This window comes from Corapipo altera, unplaced genomic scaffold (assembly GCF_003945725.1).
Source record: "Corapipo altera isolate COAL_440 unplaced genomic scaffold, ASM394572v1 78, whole genome shotgun sequence".
Taxonomy (NCBI): Eukaryota; Metazoa; Chordata; class Aves; order Passeriformes; family Pipridae; genus Corapipo; species Corapipo altera.
This window is the reverse complement of record NW_020884904.1, coordinates 6568298-6592573: the sequence shown is the minus strand read 5'-3', so window position 1 is coordinate 6592573 and position 24276 is coordinate 6568298. Positions and strand designations below refer to the sequence as shown.

General features: G+C 38.7%; 1 protein-coding gene across 1 annotated transcript in view; it reads left to right on the top strand.

Moving 5' to 3' along the window:
- Positions 1–24276, top strand: part of SERGEF (secretion regulating guanine nucleotide exchange factor) — a 151007-nt gene that overhangs the window by 7559 nt on the left and 119172 nt on the right. The window contains 3 exon segments of the mRNA XM_027651185.1: positions 38–100; positions 3486–3644; positions 23795–23955. Of these exon segments, the coding sequence (XP_027506986.1) occupies positions 38–100; positions 3486–3644; positions 23795–23955 (383 nt within the window).

The window sequence follows — 24276 nt, the reverse complement described above, 5'->3', positions numbered from 1 at the left end:
CTGCTGTACAAATTTTATGAAACTGATTTTTTTCTAGGCCTGGAAGATGTAAAGGTGAAGACAGTTGCTGCAAACTCCTGTCATTCAGTGTCCCTCACAGGTAGGACTTAGGCACAGAAGTGAAAACTCTCAACCTATAAAGGTTTCTCTGCTTTTGAAATGGTTGTCAATTTTGCTTAAACTGTTGAAATTTGATTTGTCCTAGTTAGTGCTGGTTAATTATTTTGTAATAGTTTTGGGTTTTGAGAAATTTCCTTTTTTTTTTTTTTTTAAGAGCTGGATTCATGTTTTGAATTCTCTGAATTTTGCATGTATTTCCTTGGGGTCAGGTGTGACATAGCCCTTAACTAATTAAGAGTCTGGGCTCTTTACTTAATGGTTAGAAGCTCTGGAAGGATTTGTTCATGTGGGTGGGTAAGTCTCTGGAGCTGCAGCAGGATGCTCCATTGGATAGCTGGATGGTTGACTGCTGGAACCAGTGCAACCCTTTGCCCATGGAGAAAGGGTATGCTTGGTGGTTTTCCCAAGAAAGACAGCAGAAGCTGTCTATCCACAGCAGTGTGAGCTAGTGCCTCTGTGTGGGGCAGTGCTGTGCAGGGGTGTGAGATGGTCTGGCACTGCCTTGGGTGGCTCTGCTGTAACTGTGCAGATCTGTGCGAGGTGATGTGAGAGCACAAAGCTTATTTAAAAAGTAGGAAACTGCTTTAATCAGGCACTTCCATAATGTCTTCCATTTGTTCTTTGATCTTTGGGCAGTGCTCCCATGCTGGAGTATTAAGTATCCAGTAATGTAAGTCTAATAAAGATTCTTTTTTTATTTTGACAGATTGGGAGAAGGGGAAACAGAATAGCTTTTCATGCTGTAATCTTACAGTTTTGAAGTGTGTAAAATATATTGAACCTTATGAAGACAAGTCTTTGCCAAACTTTATAGGAACAAATTCTTAACAAATCTGCAGCCATCTGGTACCTCTGTCATGATTAAAGGAGCACTGGAGTATTTGCTTATGCAGATCTATAGAGATTTAGTTGTATGGAGATGTTCCAAGATGTAAATTATGTTGAATTCTGAGACGCAAAGTGTATGCACGATTAGTGAAGAAGAACTGTAAGAACAAATGAAATCTACATCAGATAATTAACACTCTGTATTTAGAGTGAACAGATTATTCTTTCATTCTTTTGCTTTTTATTTAAGAGAGCGATCTATTTGGCAGCAGGGGCACCCAGATTGACACCATAAGTGCCAAAGACTTTTGTAAGGTGATGCTGTTGCTGCCCTTTGTCCTGCAAGATATTGTCCTGCAAGATAGTTATACTTTGTATTTTAGAGGTACTTGGTATAGTAAAGATACTACTGCAGGGTGTAGTATTTAAATAAACACTTTTTTCTAGGAATGTCTTGCACTGTGGTGCAGTTTTCATTGGCTCTGTTCCGTGAATCACCTGTGGGTAGGATACCAAACACTTGCAGTCAGGCAGCTTTGGGACACAACTGTTGAGATGGGTTGTTGCAAATGAGAATGGTGGTTCCTTTGAGAAAAGGATGGTAAAGTCTACTTGTATCCAAACTGACCTGAACCCTCCAGTGGTTAGACTATGGTCCTAAGTCTTAGTGCCTGAACTTTTGTTAAGACCTACTCAGGAAATGAGATAAGGGTTGAGCACGTGACATTTCCCAGGATAAAGCAAGTGCACCTTCTGGAGAAGAAAAGGAGGTGACAGAGGCAGTATGTGTTACTTGTGGACCATGACTGGCAGTAATGTTTTTCCTATGTTGAAACAAGTTGTTTCTGTCACCCCCTTTTTTTTCTCTCCAGAAGGTGTATGTACTTCACAGTGGGAAGGAATTTATCAATTTTAGGGGAGAATTTGAATGAAACAATCGCTTGACTTGTTTTTCCTTTTCACTTCAGTTGTGTTGTTTTAATGAGGGACTTGGGAAGTCCTGCAGATGACTGTCAGTAATCTGTAATTTGACAAGTACTGACTTCTCCCCCCACTCCCACTCCTTGCCTGTTTTTCACCAACAGTAGTGTAGTAGAATTCTCCTGGCTTAGTCCTCCTGTTAACTGTTACCAAACTGAGATAATTAAATATATTGTAGCTTAAGTCCTACTACTTTTTCTTTTGCCTCTGAACGATTTACTTCTGCCATGCCGCTTGTAAATAGTTCAGTGCTGACCAGAGACTCCTGCCTTAAGGGTTTTGAATGTGTACTCTAAACAATTCCATGTTGGAAATTATATGGCTTCCAGTCTTCCTGGGCCCATGACAATGTATTTCATGTCTGCAAAATTTATTTTTTTATGCTTGCAGCTTGTGCAGGCTGGCAAGGACTTCAAGAGAGGCCTGACACAGGTCCTGTTCTCTTAAGTGTTTTTTGTGGATTGTATTTTTTGCCCATGGAGGCCTAGAACCTGGGAGGAATGGTTTTGTGCTGAAAAGATGGAACTAATGATATGTAATATCTGCAGAAGGACTCATCTGAACAGTGTTAGTGTCCATTGGTCCTTAGGCTGTGAGTAGCTCCAGCTTGCATTGCTATAAAGTATTGTGGGTGTTTCTGTAAACAGAACTATCCCTGTGGTTGGAGTTCTGGAATGTGCACTTAGACAAATGCTTGTTCTAAAAAAGGGGTGGGAAAGACAAATGATTACTGACAAAGTCTCTCAGTAGTTGTCTGGCATTGTTTTGGGGCATGATAATATTTTAATTTTGCCTTGTGGTGAGTGGTGCCTGCTTTAGTTGTGTGTGTAGCTGTGTGTCCAACTCCTTCAGGAAGTGATTGTGCAAGGTGAGACAAGGAGCGTTAGACTGTCCCTGCTTTGGGGGATGTACTGAATTTGCTCAAGCTGAAGAAGGCAGACTTGTTATAAACACCCTCATATGAGTCTAGCTCTTGTAAGAGGCTGGGAGATGGAAGCATTAGGAGCAGCCAGCCAGGCTTCGAAGAATCCCCTGTACTGGAGGGGACTTAAATTAAATTATTTGCTGCAATCCAGGAAGTTATTTGCTGGACTGAATCGAAGCTTTGGAGTGGAGATAGAAGCTGGTCTGCAAAGACAGAGTGGACCAATAGAGACTGCTCAGTGAGTGTCTCCAAGGTGGTTTGATTTTTTTTTTTTTTCCCCTCAGAGAAGTTGACTACTGTGTTTAGTTTTTTAATAAGAAATAATGTTTGTTATAAACATCTTTAAATCATGTTTGAGAGGCTCACAGTAGAGATGAGGTCTAGGCAGTTTGACCTGAAAGCTCTGGTGGCTTCAGAGTGTCCATATAGCCCTCAGAAAACAGGCTATCATAAAAGGCTCTTGCAAATATTTCTGATATCCTAGTTACAGTGTGTGTGTGCATGTGGTAAAGAAGGGTAGGGAAAACACAAATTGAACGAAACGTTCTTTCCTCAGCATCACTGAATTGAGACAAAGACTGTATCTGGTGGTATTATATGTATATCACTTTTACTTCTCTGTCCGTTGTAGATGAAGGACACCTGTACGTCTGGGGCAGCAACAAACATGGACAGTTAGTGAGCAAAGAGATCTTTCTTGCTGAGCCCAAGAAGATTGAGACTCAGTTTTTCTCACATGAAAAGATTGCAGCAGTTTGGAGTGGCTGGACCCACTTGGTGGCACAAACAGGTAGGGTATCTAAAAGCCAGTAACAAATGGCACCAAAACAGTAAATTGTCTTTGTTGCAGGCAATAATTGTTCTTTCTCACTGGTAGTAGCTGGATGCAGTTTTGCAGTTTCACCCGAGCAGCAATTGTCTCTTGAAAAATGATGAGGACAGACATCCTTTGGCTTCTGTCCCTGAAGATGGGGTGGATGCTGGGGCCTGCCTGGCATCTTTAGAAATGCTGCAGCATCTGCATGTACACACTAGAGAGATGCAGCCTCTCTGCATCATCAGGTTGCTGGTATACCAGAATATATATGAGCTTCTAAGGATCATTCTGCTGGGTGAGTTGTGACACCTTTGGAGAGAAAAGAATTTGGTGGAAAACTTGCTTCAAAAAAGAGTAAGGTAGGAAAATATGGCTGCAGCTTCTGAGATATGTGACTGTATTTGACAGGAAGATATGGACAAAACTCTCGGGGAACAGGAATTAGGGAGAGGGGAAGATAATCTTGAGCAAGTGTCTGGCTGAAAGGTGTAGGCGCATAGATATATACTGTTCCCAGGTTCTCTGAGTGTTAGCTGAAACTTTTAGGAACAGGCATAGCCAAGAGCCCTCTGTTTCTGCCATCCCAACTGAAAAGACATGGTCTCATTGCAGTAAGTGAAATAAATTACATGGCTTTGCAGCACTGTACTAACCTTTCTGTGCTTGAAGAATGAGTCTGGCTTTTTGTGTGGCTGATCTTTTAGTAAGGTTTTAAGGACAAATAAAATAATGTGTTCAGAAGAAAATCAATAAACTAAAACAAGCTGGCCTGTGTGTGTGTTTGTGGTCAAACCCAGAAAATGTTTGGGAAAGACAGGCAAAAAGAGGCATCGTTAGACTTGAAGAGCATCCCCTGAAGTTGAAATGAAGTGAGATTTAATGTTGAAGCTGTGTCTTCCTGGGAACCTTTCCAGTGAGGGTAGTGTGAAAGCTTACTACATGTGGAGGACTGTAGGATTAGATTCTTTCATAGGAAGAGATAAGAGAAAGGTTATATAACAGTGATAGTCATGTGTAAAGGGATGGTTGATCTGATGAAGCTCATCTGAGTGCATTTGTATTGTTGCTCCATTGTGAAATGCAAAGGCAGGAGAGAAAGGTAGATGAGATGGAAAGGTAAGACAGACATCTGAAACTGTTTTGTGGTGCTCATATGTGATTAGGCTGTGCTGTTTGCTTCTCCTCTTGTAGCGTGGTGTGATAGTTAAGGCTAACAAGGGGATGGAAATCTTCCATAGAGCAAAAGGAGCAGCCAGAGCTATGTTAGCAGGGTTAGCATGTGTGCATTTCTGCTTTTGCCTTCAATAAACTGCCAGAGGAGGAACTGAAGAGCAAGAATGAGTCGCATTGAAGACTGAAGAGCCTGTTGAACTGGCAGCACACAACCTGTTTGTTAGGAAAACTGCAGAAGGGACCACGTGTTACTGATGTTTTCTGGATTCTGTGATTATGGGTAGTGGTTCAAGGAGTGCTTAGCCTTCAGCATGAGTAGTTTTATTTAAACGGAGTTCTTGCATACTGAAAGGTCAGCAAGAGCTTAAGTGTTCTATAAAATTGGTGCTGCAAATCCTGCATTGGTTGCACAGTAATGTCCCTTGCTCTGTGAGAAAAATTTCTACTTTAATGACTGTATGCTGTGAAGTCTTGGTGCTAGAATTTGGAGGGATGTGATACATGACTAGAGAAACAAATTGGTTGTTTTCTGTTTCATAGCATTCATTGTTTGACATCAAAGTATATGAGAGAAATGTCATGTAAAAAATGTGCATTACTCTAGCTGCTCTCTTAGCTATTTAAGAGAAATGTTTGAACTTTGATTTTTAGAGGATGCTATACTGAAGATTTCAAAGCTGTAATCAATGCTACGTGCTGCTTGGAAACTTTTCAGGGGAAATAAAGGAATTTATCTCAAAATTTGTAGTTCTTGAATAAAGTGCTGTCATTCTCACTGGAATAGAAAGGGTAGTAAAAAGACATTATTCAGGATAACCTAATTTTTAGAGAATCTTGCCAAAATTGTTTGCTTGCTTCACTGTTTCTTAATAACCTACCAAGTAAAATTTCCCCAAAGTTCTAGTGACTTCAGTGTTTCACCTAGTCGATACTTGTCTGTGGCCATTACAGAGATGGAATATTTCAGTATTTCTACAAAACCAAAAATAGTTTATCAAGTGACTAGCAGAGTTATTTTTTTTGTGAATGTTTGAAAGGAATTTAAATAAAAATAGTCTGACTTTTTGCATCTACGTTAGAAACCTGGCCAAGTGATGTAGTGGCGTACGTTATTGCTGAAACTGTATTTTGTGTATTTAGAATTTTAAATGTCTTTGAAAAGCAGTGGACCTGAACCTAAATCATCTGGAATAAGGTTTTGAATGGCCTTTGGCAGCCTCTAGATACCAATCAGAATCTCATGGGAATTCAGGAGTTGTTCAACTACTAGATAGTGTGAGCTAAGCACTTAACTGTTTCTGAAAAATCATTTGCTACATTAAACTTGCAGCTAAATAACTGCAAAATGCAGCCCCAATGAAAACTCTTCCCTGCATGCAGTTTCTTCTCCAGTATTTTTACCTCCTTCTAGCAAAGGGGGAAATGCTGCTTCAGTTTCCTGGTGCTGAAGTCAAACCAGTGATCTCCAAACATTATTAATCAGTAAAATTTTTTTGAGCACGCAGCCTCCAATGTATTTATACTTATTTATTTATAAATTGTAGACATATACTGCTGTAGTATGTTATGCAAACTATAAAACATGCACAATAGAAATTTTACAAATGATGAGATAAAGATAAACACTTCTTAAAATACTGCTTTTTAATCTGAATCTAAAACATTAATAATTTATTAATAAATATATTTACGTATAATTTTCTTCTTGCCCTGCAGTGGATTGTCTTGTGCATACCCAGGGCTGCATAAACTCCACTTTCGAGACTACTGATATAAATGATTCTTGCTCACTTTGGAGAGTTCCACAATTAGTGGAAAGGAAGCAAAATAGAGTGATTTTTGGACGTGAGAAAATAGAAGGAAGAGATATGTAGTATGATGCTTCCCTCTTCATTGTGAAAGGTAGGAACATACTTTGTTTTGGAAAGGCATTGCAGTGTATAGGGATTTTGCTGCATGAAAGAATGAGTAAGGTTTTTTTTCTAATTAATAATCTCCCCATGAGGCAAAATTTACAGAAGGTAGTTGAATTTTAAGAGGCCATTACAAATGCTTAGAGTTCTGTTTAAATTTTTTTTCCCAGAATGTTATTCCTGGTCAGTGTAGTAATAAAAAACTCATAAGTGCAGCTGTCTTGACAGTAACTAAAACCTCTTCTCACTGAAAAGACACAGGAAGAAACTGGACACTGTTCATGCATAAATTCACAAATTCTGCCAGTTCAAAATGACATTTTGATCTTTATCTGTCAGGTGAGCAATGTTTGACTGCAGAACTAATGGAACAGTGAAAAGTAAATGGTTTGACAGTGGTTTGACACTTTAAAAGTGTTTTAAAGTACCAGGCAACTTACCAACTTTATCAGAAGAAAAAGACCACAACATAAATATTTTCGTCTTCTGTATTAAGCTTTCCCTCTTATGTTAACTAGCCTGTTCTAAGACTTGCTTTGTTTTTCTTCCATGCTGTTTTCAAAACTTAATACTGTAACATGAGGCAAAACACACAACTTCTTTTCATTTCTCTCCCATTCTGTCTTTACAAGGGATTTTAATTGTACCTGAAATCACTTTAATACCCACGTCTCTTTTATATCTTATGTTCTACCTCATTCAGGAACAGTTTTGAGAGTCCTACTTTCTGTCATTTCTCTTTAGAGTTTGATCAACTCTTTTCATTTGCTGTTGTTTCTATCATAAAACAGTTTGCATTTAAGATATTAATTCTTGAGAAATTAATTACTTGACTTTAAGATGTTAAAGAATGTTTTCATGAGATGTTGTGTTTTTAATCCTTACCTTTAACTGATTCCCATTGGCTCCAATTCTTTATTCTTTTTATCATAGAGGTATCTTTTGGGACTATTTCCATTGAACACACTCTTACTGTAAAATAACTCACAGAATCCTTCAAGACAGACAACTGCTTTTTTTCCTGCTTTGATTATTGATTCCTATAGAGGGGAGAAGCACAATTAGACTTCGTGGCATCACTGGTACTCTTTCATAATTACTCTGCTACTAGCAATGGTCCTAGTTGATGATGATTGGTCCAGAAGGATGGAGGTTGAGAGGCCCTGGTTGCTCTTTTGATCAGGTCTCTGACCATAAGATATGAACTTGTTAATATCTTTGGTTTAGTTATTATTTTCTGTGTGAATGCTTGTATCAAGTGACTCTCAGCCTGCTTTTGAGTGGTGACAGGGCAGTACTGTTACTGCTCCATGTGAAGGCAGACCAGGTGCATTCTTCTGGCCTTGGACTCCAAGTATTACTCTCTTCAGACAACCACTCTGCAAAATGGTTTGCTTCCTTTCCAGCACTCTGCTTAATGGCATAAAGAGCACCACTACATTATAGGTGATATTATTTCTGCATAATAATTAGCAGTTGTCTTGCATTGCTCTGCTTAACAAAGTCAACTTTAATTTCTGGTCTTTCTCAAGTTAATACAAACACTTTGAGGATAACTACTGGAAGAGAGGTTATTGCTTAGATCGTTTAAAAGAGAGCTAAGTTGTGGCCTATAATGCTGAAGATGTAAATTAGTCTACTTTGGGAAATGATAGAACCTATCTGACTTGAAGGCAAACCTAAATATAACAAGAGAGGTATTTTAAGGACTTAAAAGTGAATCATCAACTTCCATTCAAAACAAGTTATTTTCTTCTTAACTGGGATGCCCGATAAATAACCTTCCTTAATCTGGCCTGTTTTATTATCTATGTATTCTGCTGAATATGTTCACTAATCTATTTTTCACATAGCGTCACATGACATTATGCTTTGTTTAAGCTCAGATAAAGAATTCCAAGCTCTTTCACTCAGAAGGAGTTACCTCAAAAATGCAGTTATAATGGTATTTCTGCTGCCTGTGCAAAACTGCCTACAGCAGTCTTGGAAGATCAAAATGCCTTGACATAGTCTGAGTAATATTTTGAATCCTCATTCCAAATGTGCATCTGAATTTGTGCGTCTTTGAACATTCCTTGATGTCATCGTGTCATTTAGGCCGTGTAAAACCACGCTGAAATGGTCTGACATGTTAGTGACCTACACAATAAAGTAGAACCCATCTCCTGTGTTTTTTTTTTTTTTGTTTCTGAAGCAAATGCAATGTGTCCCTCCAAACACCCTGAATAGACTGAGGGAATGTTTCTAATTATCTGTCCTGAAAAGGAGGATTACTGCTGTAGTTGCACTTCTACGTGCCTGCTCTGATGGCAGTCACAAGGTAAAGCTATTGAGCTTTGCTGGTAAGCTGTGTAGCTGCAGGGAGGTGAAGGGGAAGGATGCGGCTCTGGCACCCGAGCAGCACAGCCTCAGCCCACTAGAGGTCCTTTCCACTTTGCTCTTGAATCCAGGCTCTGCAGCCTTCTTCTGGAAAGCAAACTTTCTCTGCCTTGAATTGTTCAGCTGCTCCCTAGGACAGCAAATACTAATTTGTGTGTGTGTGCGTGTGTGTGTGTATATTTTGATGCTTGTCTCTTTTTTGATACTGTAGCCGCCAGTCAAACAGTTTGAAACTGGATCCCTATGTGAGGTAACTATATTTCATGTGGTAGGATGCTGGCTTTTGGGAAAGCAGGTGAAATACTAGAAATTAGCTAAATCAAAACCTGCAAATTGGTAGGAACCCCTGAACCCCTTTGAAGCAGAACCTGCAAAGTGAGTGCTTAAGAAAGAAAAGCCTTTGTCCATTTGCCTTGGGGATAAAAAAACTTCAGGGTCTTTCTTGAAGATCTTGCATTGGATTACAAAGGGTAGAGCATGGCAAGGGGAGAGAAGGAGATGCACAAGCTTGGGGACCAAAATTCAGAGATGAAAGGTAGGAGCTGTGGGAAATTCAGTGTGCAATAACAGGATTAAAGATTATAGATGCATATGGAAATTTACATATGCAAAATGTTTTTCTGTATTGTCTTCAAAGCTGTCTCCTTGTTCCATCACACATTCATCTCATTCGTGTTTCAACTTTCATGGTAATTATTTTTAAATTGTGTTCTAGATAGCTGTAAATAGCTAGAAGATGTTGGCATGTTTCTGGCTTCTTGGGCTGACATCATTCCTTGGCTCTTACAAAGTTAAGAGTGTGTGTGTCTGTATGTTGTTTTGTGATTCTGCACTCCTATTCCTGCTGCTCCCTGCTGGGAGTTACTTTTACAAGACTTTGGTAAAAGTATTGAAGAAATTCATTCAGTGGTTTGATTGCTGCGAAGGAGTCTGGGATCAGTGTGAACTAAAGGTACATTCTGAAAGGTTTAGTATCAAGTGTACAGAGTTGTTCATATGCAAAGATTTGTCACAGAAGCTTGATAACATCATCTTCTAAGTAATTGAGTTGTTTTTTTGGTTAGTGTCCCTCTTTTGCATCCCCTTGTTCTTAGTACCTTCCAACTGGAAAGTAAAGAGCTGGGCATGTCAACTGTCACTTGTGTGTGAGAAGAGGTGTCAGGAAGATGCTAAACTGTCACTAATTTTGATTGAAGGTACTCATTGTAAAATAGGGACAAAGAAACTTATCTCAATATTTATTTGAAATTCCCCTTGTAAGCTATGCTGTTAGAATATTGGCAAATGGAGATTCAGGTGGCCTGGAAAGAGTAGGATTTAAATGGATTTTTGTTAAATTTAGCTCATAAGTGTTTTTAGCAAGAATTGTAAAACAGGAGGAAAACAGCGATCAAAAATTTTTTAAGATCTTTTCTGCTCCTTTTTTGTGTGGGGCAGCCTAGAGAATGCCTCTCCCACAGTAGAAGAGGAACATACAGTACACAAGGCTAGTCTGTCCAGGTTCTTCTAGCTATGACTTCCTTTCATGGAAGGAGGTCTGTTCCTTCCTTGGGACAGGCTGCCCAGGGAAGTGGTGGAGTTGCCATCCTGGAAGTGTTCAAAAATGTGGATATGGAACTTGAGGATAGGGTTTAGAGATGAAACGTGGTGGTGCTACTTGACTGACAGTTGGACTTGATGATCTTAGAAGTCTTTTCCAACCTTAATGATTCTGTGATTAATGCTTGCTTGGTCCTGTCCAGATATATTTTACTAAGTACTCCACGATTAGAGGAGTTTGGAAAATGACTCAGTCATCATTCAGCATTATGTTCTGGGGCTTCAGATCACACATGTGGAAAGAGGGACTGGACTGTATTATATTGAATTTCTCTCTCTCTCTCTTTTTTTTGTTTTTTTGTTTGTTTGTTTGTTTGTTCGTTTGGGGGTTTTTTGGGTTTTTTTGGTTTTTTTTGCTGTTGGAAAAAATTATTTTTGTGGACCTAAGTAATGTGACTGACTGTCCTAACTTGACAGAACTTTGATCTTTAAAAAGCTTTCAGAAAAAATGAACCTCTAAAATGCGGATGTAGTATAGATTTTGTTCAGGTCATTAGTGTGTGAGATAAAGGATTCATTACTTTGTCTAATTTTTTTTTTTTTTTACTCCCTTTTTGTTTGTTTTCTTTGGTTTCTGTGGTTGGATTGTTGCATTTTATGGCTAGCCATATATTTAGCAAATATAATAAACAAGGTCAGATACATTAGCAAGTATATGGAAGATTGGAAGGTTATGGGTGTGAAAGTTCTAATGGGACCTTGCTGGCACCAGAGGGTCAGTACTAAGCTGTGAAGGATGCTAAGAAGTGTAGATTAGGTTGAATTTATGGAAGAGTAGAAAAGCTAAAAGGGAAACCCCCGATCTCTAGCCATTTGAAGACCATCTTAGCTGATCACAGAGAGATAATTATTTGTCTGACAGTATTACAGTCAATACAAGTTACCTGTAACCCTACCATTTAAACTGGAAAACAAAAATATCTGCCTGGTTATGATCTGTGGACCATATATGGTATCTCTTTCTGCCAAAAGGATTTTGTTTGGGCTCTCAGCAGCATTTACTAAGCTAAGCATTACTAAGCTTAACTTCTGAAAGAAGCTGTATACGTATGCACAATCTATGCATGTAAGTGCATTGATCTTATTTAACCTTAATAGCATTTTAAGACCGTTAAATACTTGTTTTCATAATCTTTAAATGACGTTTCCTGTTTAGTAATTAATTATTCAGGCTTAATGCTCACTAATGAATCTTACTATTTGAACATAGGTAATGTGCTTCTTAAGAGCTTAGTGGCAATTGAGTACTTCTGAAAAACAGTACTTCTGAAAAACAGTACTTCTTGGGACTTTTTTTTTTTTTTTTAAGCAACTAAAAATAAATGGAGGAAAAAAACCCTACAAAACCTATCTGGCTTGTTCTTTTCATGGTTACCTTGAAGTAATTTTCAAGTAATGAATTTGAGTTAAGATACTATAGGATACATGAGATATATCAGCAGCTGTGAATTTTGAGTACCAGATCTGTAGTCTTATAGAATGACTCTTTTCCCCTTCTCTGATACTTGGGAAGTATAATGAGATCTGCCAGGACAGTGTATCCACTCATTTTTTATTTGGTAGCTAGACTGGTACCTTTGATTCTTTAAATTATTCCAGTTGTGAGGAGCCATAGAAAGATCTAACAAATCTGTGCTGAAGAATTTCAGTTGACCATATGTATTTGTTACATAGGGTGTAAGTTGTTCCAGTGCTAGGAATGGCTCTGTGATACTGTAACACAAAGTTTTATCCCTGTCTTAGAAACTATGTGCGGTAGGGTATTTAGTAGGACACGGGGTTATAATTTTTGTGTATTTGTAAGCATTCACCTGACTTGGCTGGATTTTTGAGTGCTCTGAAAATGCCATGGCTGACCATGATGTCTGTTTTACCCCTTTTAGTCTAGCACATACACAAGTGTGGTTAGCAACTGATATTCTTTAGTATTTGTTGTATTTTTTAAGCAAAATTAGGTGTTTTTTTCTGCGCTGTTCTGTGACTTAATTTCCTTAAAGATGGATGACCTTTTAATACAGTGCATGAAAAAATATCGCTTTGCTTATAAATATTGTTGAAATCCAAACCATGTGAATTATTCCTCCTGTGTTGTAGGAATGTATACTGATTTTGTTTAACTTTGAATTATGTTGGTGTTGATCTCCAGTTTTTACTCTGTCAATATATTTTGGATACTAATTTTCTTTTATAATTATATGCATGGAAATGCAGACTGTGAGGGCACTAACATCCAGGATTAACCTGGTAACTTGAGAGACTTGCAACCAAAAGCTAAAGAGGGCCAAGCCAACAAACTGTAAGTCCAGGGAACGGGAACAGTTGTCAGTACACGCTGGATCTGTCTGCTCAGAGAGGCACAATGCAGAGGCCGTGCAGCAAGCTCCTCTTGGTAAGTGAGGCTCAGTCTCAATGGCACTGATGAACAAACAGATCATTCCTACTCCAGGGAAAATTCTGAAGGGGAGTTTGTGAGCTTTTTTGCACACTTGTTTTTTAAGTCCTCTTTTGTACGGGAAGAGAAAGAGCTATTTCAAGCCCAGTTTGTGGTGTGGTAGTTGAAACTCTGGCTGAACTCCCTCTGATTTTGTGTTTCCTATTTGGACTTCACTGTCTTTCAGTGTATCTGCATATATTCTGTGTTGATTCCAAACGACTGAGATGGAGCTCTGCAGGTGAAGTGGAATTACATTTTCTGTGTTGCTTAGGATACACTTTAGGTTTTTGGGATGTTCTACTGGATTTAAGAACTTATGTGGTTCAGGTCTGCTTTCTTCTCTGTCTGGTATTATGGGGCCCACAGTATGTGATAAGAATAAAATAATCACAATAGTTTAATTTTTGGGGACAAAGACCTGGATGATAAGAAGGTGTTAGCATCTGGTTCATGCAGAAGAGAAACCCTAGGAGTGGTGGGATTTCCTGAGGTGACTCATTCTCACTTTTACTCGGTATCATTTAACTAAAAGAAAAATTCTAAACGTTATTAAGTGAAAGATCTATTCAGGGACAGTGCTTTATGTCAGTTTTGCTAAGATCTTTTTATCATGACTATAGGAAATCCTTTCTTTGTAGAATTTCTAAAAACTTACCTTTATAAAGCTGCCCAAAATATAGATACAGAAACGCCTTTAGGAGAATGTTTTCCTACTTGTCCTTTCGTTTTGGCATTTCTCATCTTGAGTTTTGGACCTTGTAACAGCTGATCATTGTTTGGTAGGAATTTGCCTGTACACAAATGTATTTTTTCAGGCTTGTGCCTGCTAGTGACACAGCGACCTGGAGCCAAAACAGTTCATTTAAGAGAAAATGGACAATAAAACATCCAGAAGTGAAGGTCAGGCTGTGGAGACAGTATAAGGGGTGGCAGTGTGGATTACTGGAAGTGCATTGGGGTCGAAGAATCATCCTGACAAGTCACGCAGTACAAAGGAGGCTGTTAAATCCTTTTGTGTTTGTCTCCTCTTGCATGCTCACTTTGCTAGAGATAAATAGAGCAAACAACACAAACAAACCCAAAACACCTGGGCATGCACACAGGTAGAAGCTGATGGTTGAAATGTAATGAACAATGCTGTTGTGTCTAATTTAAAAATCTGGGGTAGTTATTTAAAATTCCTCTAATTCACCAGAGCTGTGTTGAAGCAAAGTTCAAAACCTGGTCACCTGTTTTAGTGCAGGAGAAAACTGGTGATTCCTCTAGAAGCTGTCCTGTCTTGTATTCTGTGAAGCATGAATAGGAGGGTAGTGCTTCTTTTGATCAGTATCTGTTTTAATGTCAGGGAAAAGAAGGGCTTGAAAAAGCAGGAGCTTTTTGTTCTTCATTGCTGTTCCCTCCTTACTCCTAAGGAGAAAAGTTCTTGTTTCTCCCCTCTCTCACTTTCAAACCTAAACCTCTCTTATTAATTAGCAGGCAGCATAGCACACCAATGCTTGTATTACAGCCCTGTTAATATACATCCTTAGGTAATCTTTAAACACAGATGTACTGGCACTGCAACCAAATACAGATGTTATATAGAGGTAGTTGTAGACAGCTATTGCTTCATTGGGTAGATACCAGAAGTAAATCTCACTAGCATAGTTCCCTCTTGGCATAGAATTTCAGACTTTTTTTACAGGGTGGACTTGCATTAATTAGTAACATTCCTAAGATTTTTCTAAATTTTTAGACTTGCCTCCTGCTCTCTGCCTGTAACTCTGAAATGCTGAAAATATCTCACAGTCAGTCTCCTAAAATGTGAATTCTAATGAGTTAGAGGTCTGAGCTGGAACAAGAAGGCAGGAGTCAAAGAGAACTCTGCTAGCTGGATAGCGTGCTCCTGTATATGATGGAATTTTTTCAGAGCATAAATGGCATTTGGATATTTCCACCATTATGCAACCATTTACACTTTTGCCCACTCTGTCCCTGCAGTCTCTTTGATAAGTATCTTGCCCATGCGCAGTTCAAAGTGGAATTTTGTGTTGTTTTTATCCCCTTTATCCCCCCCTCGTGCCCTTAACCTTTCTTGGGGGTAGAGGGAGAAATAGGGATGATATTCCCGAGGGAATATGTCACCTTATTGCTCATTATTCATCTCTTGACTTCTCAGGGCATGAATTTTCCTTCCCATCCTCTTTTAGACTGTTTTGTTCCTCCTGTCAGTGAGAACGCTCCTCATTATTTGAGGCGAACAGCCCACTCTGTCTTAGTCAATTGTATTTGCTGTTCTAATGGTTCTGACTCTGAACAAGGGGGATGATCTCCTGGGAGGCTCTGGAGGTGCCATTGTTGGGTTTGTGGTACTGTTCTGTTCTTTGTTCTTTTTTTCTTAAGAACAGCACAGTTAGGGTTGAACTCCATTGTGTGTAGAACTCTACTGTTTCTGGAGTGACTTGAGGAAGTTAAAGCCACTTAGCAAATCCCAGGATTGGTCACCTAATACTTTATTTTTATAATGCTTTCTATTTCTTGGTTGGTATTGTGATTCTTTGGAATCATGCATGTCTGAGGCTTGTTATCTAGTGAAATCTCTTGTGCAAATGGTCTCTGATTATTTGTTCCTGGGAATGCATCTTGTGGACAACAGTGGAAAAAGCCCAGACTGCCATTCCAGAGCATTTCTTTTGCTATTTTTGTGTCTGCCTTTCCACAGCATGCCCTCGAGTCTTTTGACAAGGTAAATATTAGCACTGGGAACTTAATTACCTTCACTTTGTTTATCTCTTGTAGACAGATGCCTGTTCCTTCTTAGATTGGTTCAGATGGCAATGGGATATTGAGAGTAGCAGGATTGCTGGCATACCCCATATTAGGCAGATTCACAAATGTTTGCAGCATTGGACTTGGGGGTAAGCACAGATTAATGCTTTCCATAGAATGATTTAGAAAACATGCATATATTGCAATTTGTAATCTCTGAATAAGATTTTCTGTAGCACTGTACTGTGTTAAGTCTAACGGAACAAGACCTGAACCTTTGCCTCAAGGGGGATAAACTTCTAAGCAGTCCCATTTACAGACAAGAGAGTAGGAAATCGGACACAAGAAAATAATTGTGAACACATAAAAGCACGTACTTTGTATTTTAATAGTTTGAGGGTGTTGCTTTTCCAGAAAGAATTGAAAAACTGCTTAGAAAGGAGTATCTATTCAGTTTTCTGGAGAATGTTAGAGGAAGAGATGCTCAGCTGCAGAAGGAAGGAAATTCCAGGTTAGGGAGGCCTATATGGAAGAAAGCATATAACAGTGCAGAAGGGCATGGAGATATAAATATAGAATGTCAGTAAAAGTGTATGACTCATACTGCTGTAGTAGCATAGTGCAGAATTTAGTTGCAGAAGTACAGAACAAAAACCCTATGGTATACTATGATGCATTTGCAGATAGTTTTCCATAGCTGGTTAATGTTTTATGCATCCTGCTTTTTTTGGAGGCATCATCAAATTGTGCTTTTATTTTTTCCCCCCTTCTTTTTGTTAGGACTTTGTTTTTAGATGAAGAGTTAAGTCCTCTATTGAACCTTGAATGCAGCCGTTCTGTTTGCTGGGTAGAGATGAGTTAGATTTGTTTTTAATCATGTAACTAAATTTAGCCAGCAATCTGCATTTTAAGGCATTGCTATTAAAAGTCTAAAAGTGAGATATGTATCGTAGTTTGAATTTAAAATGAGCCAGAGGCACAGCTGGTGAGGCAGTCATGACTCTAATCATGAGTGGAGGGAAATGAGAAGGGAATTTTCTCATCTTGCTGGATGAATGCAAAGTCTGAGAGGTGCTTTAAATTCTACCCTTGCCCCCAGCCCCCTTTCCCAGCTTTATTTCATGATTGCATGGACTTCATGACTTCCTCCCCCATTTTCATTTTTCAGTCAAGACCATATGTCTGTTTGATATCAGCAGTATGAACACAAGTTCACAAGCATTTGAATTCTAATATTTTCTTGAATTTTTCTTTTGCTTCATTCAGAGCTTTGTGTGGTACTTCATATTTCCAATCTCTCCTCTAAAAGAAAAATGGCATTTATCCCATCTGAAACCCAAACCCAGAAACAGGACTTCCAAGGTATCTGGAGAGTCTTGGAATTTGCCATACTCAAAAGTTATTTTTGTTCAGTCTTTCAGAGCAGTGAAGCATTCTGTTAACTATATGAATAATCCTACTGAGCGGGCATTGCCCGTCCTGAGACATAACTTGGTGTTGACTATGGAAGCAAAAAAAAAAAAAGCATACATGATTTTTAATGAATGGAGGTCAAAGCTCTTTAGATGTTTCATGATGTCCACAGTCCTGGTAAAGGTGGATCTGTTGGGAAAGTGCATGACAAACTTAGCATGTCATGGAAACTGCAGGTTATCTCTAGTCTGTCATAGGGAATATTAAATTGACTTGATACACTGCCTTTAGCAATATTTGCTGCGCCCAAACTCCCATTTCCCAAGGCTGTTTTTCAGTCAGATCAATTCCTTGACTTGGTTTACCTTCTCTGTCACAAACAGTTCAAGCACAATGAAGGGGTTGGTGGCCTAGTGGGGAGAACAACTGTTCTTTGGATCCAAAGTTTCTCAGGCTGTCTCGATGTAAGGTGCCTAAGGAATTCTCAATCTGCGCTTTGAATATTTTAGTCTGTGTTGAAAGGATGTCACGGTCCTGGTGTCTTCTCTTGGTGAGTCTCACGCATCCTCGTGGATTTACCTGCCTGGCTGAGTATGTTTCATTATATCACATTGTCATACAAGTCCTTGGATGTTCAATGTCTTGATATCTCCAGGAGTCTCTGAAGGGAGACTGTATGATTTCTCCTTTTTTTTCTTTTTTTTTTCTTTTTTTCTTAGCAGGAGAAATGGATCACTGTGAGAAGCCAGTTGTTTGCTGGATCATAGATGAGCCTCTGAGTCAAGTGGTGTGAAATCCCTTGTTGATTTATCTTGCCCACATGCCTGTGGTTAAATCGATCACCAGATTTGAGGACATCTGATGTAGCTCAGAATGGCAGAAATTTTTGGCCCACTTGAAGATTTTAGGAGTTTTAACTGACAAATCCACACCTATTGCAGGAGGACTGGTTCTCTTTCTGTGACACCTGTGGTCTTCTGTTGAAGGTTTAAACCTATTTACAGGGTGCTTGGAAAACCTTGGGAACTGCAGCATGTTCTGTGGATGCTGTGGGGACTATTCTGAACCAGCTGTTATTGCAACCTCTGACTGCAGAAGGCTGGAAGTGGCAATTGAAATATCTCTGGTTTTCTGTTGCTGTCATCTCTGAAATGCTTTTGCTGCCTTGTTTCAACTTCCCTGATGAGGCATGACCTCAATAGCATGCATAGATTTGTGTTTTAGTGATACATTTTTAATAGCTGTTATGAATGAATATGGAAAAAAATTCAGGAGTGTGCCTTATTATATGAAGTTGCAGAAGGAGGTCAGAGGTCATAGAAATTTGCAGAAGTCTGTAAGGAGGTCATAGAAATAAGATGTGTGAAGAGATGTGGACAACTCTGGTACACTGAACTCCTGTGTAAGAGGATCAAGGGCCATTTAAACCCTTGTCAGAACACGTAATCTTGCTTTGTACTGAAACCATGCACAAGTACAGGTGTTATTCTGCAGGGATGGTAGTGATGCCTGGTCTCCAGCTGCTGAATTAAAGCTGTCTTCAGCTAAGAAGGAATTAAGGATGGATAGATTAATGTTTTTCTGTAAGGCTGTGCTGCACAAAGGCTGTTTCTAGGTAGATGAGGAAGTTTCTCGGAAAGATTGAAGGACATTAGTGATTTTCCTGAAGGACAGCAGAGATCTGTAGATGTGGGAGAAGTGTTGCTCTGTGTGGGGCAGGGAGGAGGCAAGAGGCAGCCTCTAAATGTCAATTTTTAATGCCTGCCCCTGTGAATTTTCATGTGAAAGGAGGCATTAGGGATTTTATATAGAACTTCATATTTCAAGTCTGAAATTAAACATTCAGTGTGAATATCCAGAGTTCATTTGAAAAGTAATCGTTAAAGCAACTGTGAATTGAGATAGCCTAGATGAACTCTTTCATCTAGTATTTATGAAAGATAGTTCAAAGCTTGCCTGGATACCAAATAGAGACTTCAAGGAGATAACACTAATGCAATTGTGATATTATCTTAAAACAGGAAAATTGATACAAAGATAAATCTTAATCTAGTGAAAATAAGTAAATTTTAATGTGCCTGTTTGTCTGTTGTGTTCTACTGAGAAACCAACCTATTTTTAAAACTAAGATACTTATTTTCTTATTGCTAATTCTCTCCAAATACTTATGTGACTGAGCAGATTGATTAAGAAAGTGCTAACAGGGAAAAATGACATACTCTACAGCCTCAGCAGCAGTATGAAACAGCACAGGAAGAGCTATAGTGTCAAGCAGGAAGCAACCAGAAGTGCTTTATGCAATGTTGCTGGATTTGCAATACTCCAAAGGCTGCGAACTTGTAATTTTGAGGCCATTCTCAACTGTCTATGCTTTGGACAGAAGGATGATGTGAAGCAGAAGGGCCCTTCTGGTAGTGGTTTGCTAGTGTACTGCTTCAAGCACTTGAATATGTATGTACCTTCATCTGTATTCTGTGAGGGACACGAGTGTGTGTTTTGGATGATTTGGTGCTGTGTGTACACTGATGCAAAATGCTGTGTTTACAGTTCAAAGAGCACAAGGAAACTAGATCTGTATGATCACGTAGACTCTCAAACAATGTAAAATACTGTTGTATGTACTGTTTACTGAGGGAACTATCAGGAAGTTTTTCTTAAAAATCTTCTCCCCCTGTCCTTTTTTTAGCTTTCTGAACTGCTGTATTGTATGGTTCATTCAGGCTGTACACTGGAATGACACAGGATGCATGAATTATGTCTATTACTCCCTAATTCCAAATAGTGCTTGGAATGCTCTAGCCTTTATTTGATGTAACATTTGCTCCTGAAAAAATGAGCAGTTGCAATAAAGTCATCTGGCATTGGAGCCTCCATGCTCAGAACATGACAAGAACCACGTCTTTAGGAAGCTTTGTTAGTATCTTAGAAGAACTGGAAAAGGTTTCTAACGTTGTGTGCTATACGTTTTTCTTTCACAAAAGTTGTAGAAATAACTCCTGCCTTTTGTGTGTCCTCTTACTGTATAGAGTCCGGTATGAAAGATCTTTTTTTGATTTTTTTTTTTTCCTTCCATGGCTGATGTACTCTGTCCAGTTGACTCATCATTGTGTATGTTTTCTTGATTTCTAATTAAAATCTGTTCTAGTCTAATATTAGACCATCAGTCCTTGTTATATCACCCTTCATTCTTAAGTAATTCATCCTGCAACCTCCTTACTCTGTATGACTAATGTCTTTTTCTTAAATATTCTTAGAACATTTTAAAATATCATCTATATTATAAGTAGCACAGTGGCAATACCTCTCATTACAATTGCTTAACACTTTCTGTCATAGCTCAGTGCTTTCTTTTGCTTAGGATTTTGACAAGACTTTAACCTTTGGCGGAATTTTCCATGTATTGGTGTTCGCCTCAGCCTGAAATTTCCACTTGAGACTGTTTTTTTTATTTTGTTTTGTTTGTTTGCTGAAAGTATAATCAGTATTTCATAGAGAAGGCACATCTAAATCGGCTTCTGTTACTGTCACAGAAAACACAGATTTATGTACTTCCATTTTTTTTGTAAAGGATCCCTAGGCAGATGTTTTTGGCTGAAAAATGGAAACAATTGTCTATTAGCAGGAGACTGTGCATGGGAGGGGGAATGCTCACCAAATAGGAATAAATCTGGGGAAGGAATATCTCTCAATAAGAAGTGAGAACTGAATTGATGAGCGCTGAGAAGGAACTGGTTGTTACCTAATCTTTAGGCATTCAAGAAATTCGTCCTAAAAGCAAAAATTAATTTATCTGGCTTTAATTTTTTTTTAATGGATGTTCTCCATTTTTTCCTTCTAACAACCACCTGAAACTTTTTTCCCTTATAGTGGCAAAAAGGAAAAAGATAATTGCAATGATTTCTGTTGGTAATCAGAAACCATTTACATTCTCCTAAAGGTTCTGTTTGATTTTGCATGTATAAGTAATTCTTTGCTTGCTTGTCCAGTGAAAGAAAATAAAATCTGTGGATGGAAGGTGTTTTATTATAGCTAAGCATTCTTTCTGTTTTAATCCTTCATTCATACTGCAGTCTTCAGTTCCACTGGAGCAGTACCCTGATGTGATGATGCAAAGGATGAATTTCCTTATATGAGTGGCTGGTGTTTCTTCTTGTTCTTCTTGGGTTCAGACAGAGAACCAGATTTGGTTGGGGAAAGAATTTTTTTTCCCCAAAAAGTAGAGTTGAGAGAAACTTTTACTGCCTCTGTGTACAGGATAGTGTTATGGACTGTCTGTGAGGATGTGGGTCTATATTATCAATACACTACTGGCCTTTTCAGAGGCCTTGCAGGTTGCTGATGTTTTTGCCTATGGCACTTGATACTTTTGGCTTCTGAGAGTTGAAATGCTTTAATTCAGCTGTGGTCCTAGGGGTCAGTACAGCAATGTCTGGGTAGGGCTTGAGAGCCTGTGTTATATTGGTCATCTAACTAGATGTTACAGAAATTCTTTCTGGCTTTAGATTTCATAAAACTCAGTTTCAGTTCCTGTAGTTGATGCAAAATAGAGCAGCCTGCCTATCATTTCCCAGTCCACTAAGAGGGTTCTAGATAGGTGCAGCAACCTGGTCTGATGTAAAAGCCTGAAGGTTAGTCTACATTTAAATTTACTATGTACATGCTGATGTAGGAGTTTTGCAATGTTTTTGCAACTGCAGATGTTTTTAGGAGAGATCTATATAAATTACAAAGTAAATATACTAACTTCAGAGCAAGCATGTTTTTTAAACCTCAAATTGTAGTCCTTATCTTTGTAAGGTATATTAGTAGTTCTCTTAATGAAACTTATTTTAATCCTTTAACCTAACAAAATGTAGCCACTGTGTTAAGAGACCTCACTTGTACTGAAAATAGTACGTGACTGGTTTCAGCTTTTCCCTGAACTGCTAGGAAGCTGTGAAGGAAGAAATTTCTTCTGCCCTTGAGAGAAAAGGACAACTAATTTTATCACTTAATTATTCCAGGAGAAACATTATCAGTGAACACAGAGAATGCATCTGAAAAACTTGTGATGATTGGCGAAGAAATACCACTGCTAGCAGATTTGTAAGGAAAATGCATATACTTGTTGTGTGTATAAACTGAGGTTTCCAGTTTATTTACAAAATACATTATCACCTTAAACTCCCCAAACCAGGAGTGCCAACCTATGTCCCTGTCAAGAGAGTTTAACAGCATCCAAAGGAAAGGGGAGTTGTTCAGATTTCTGAAGGTTTGTGTTCTGTCATCTGTTTAGAAACCCTTCAGTTGTCATCTTTGGTGACCAGTACCCCTTGTGCCCAGCCCCTCTGTGGGGAATGTATGTACTGACTGACAGGGAGAAGAGCCTGTGTTTAAGCAGACTTGCTTGACTGGATGGTATTTTCCCCAAATCCATGTAATTTGACTGATAAACTTGATGACTGGAGTTCAGCTCTGGAGAGCAGTTTGAGGCTTTGCTGAAGTGTGTACGTAACTCAAGGTCAGTGCAGATTTCTGTCTGGGCTGGAATGTGGGTTGCTGCTTCTGGTTAAAACCAGGTTGAGAACTTTAACTTATGCTGTGTGTATATAACTTTTTTAATTGGAAGCCCAGGAGGGACAGCTTTTTATGACTTACCTGTAGAGATCTAGTTACTTCACTGGGAAAATAAAACTGTCACTTAGTATGATTTTTTTTCTTAATTCTGGGAGCCAAAGCTAAAAGCATTGCTTTAAGGATGTTATCCATACTGGAGAATGGCATTTTGGTGTCAGTTCTGCAGCAGTGGTATAATATGTGGAGAGAAAGGTGAACCATATACTGCTGATTTCATTTGAAGTTATGTTTCCTTGGTCAGGATGTGATTCCTGTGAAAACAAACCAATGCTTTTCCAATGCTTAATGACAGTTGTGGTGATGTTCTAACTAACCAGCTGCTGTTCTGAGGGCTGTTACTCTGCTAACAGTAGTAGTGACAGAAGGTAACTTCTATCAGGAAGACCTCAACTGTGTTAAATAGAGGTCATGCAACGGATGTCCCTATGGCAAGGACTGGGAATAGAAAAGAAATGTCTTTTCTATAATCTTTTATGTATCAGAATAAACTGTTTTGTGTGTGCTTCTGTTAACCTAAAATATGTCCTCTGTATAACCAAAGTGTATATATTGTATTCAGAATATCCAGGTTATGCAGCTTTACTGACATGTTTTTATTTATAGCCCAGGCCACCATACAGATGTTATTCTGCTAGAAAACAAGTTAATGAAGTATGAGTAGCTACATAGAAGTATATCATAATATCTTGAGCTAGTAATTGTTTTTTTCTTCTGCTCCCAGAAATAAGTTTTCACTAGGCTTTTGAAGCTGTAGGTAAGATGCATTAAGAAGTTCTAGTTTTGAATTGGTATCCACATGTTCCAGAAACTTAGTGAATAAGTAATCTTGAAATGTGTTTTTTGTTTAGAAACTGGCAAGGTATTCACCTGGGGCAGAGCGGACTATGGGCAACTTGGAAGGCATTCAGTGGTTCCCGACGGGCAGGAGTTGTGCACAGCATCTGAACAATGCTTGGAGCTGTTGTGTAACATCCCTGTTTCAGTGCCTTGCCTAAATGGAGCATCTCAGGTAAAGAAGAAAATTATCATTCCCCCTACCTTTCTTTTTGGTGCATTAAAATAATCAGAACAATTTCCTAATAGAACCCTTTCAAATGCTGCAGCACAAGCCCTTGCTGCTCTTCCTGTAAGCTCAGAAGTTAATATGATTCAATTATTTCAAATATTTTAGAAGGATTTTGTGTTCAGAAACTGACTTTTTCCTTGATGGAACCAGAATTACCATTAGCAAAAGATGCCAAGTTCTCTAATATCAGTGTGTGCAGGAGACAGTTGCACCTGCAACACAGCCTAACAGATGAGGTGGGACTCTGTCCTGTTGCAGCCCTAC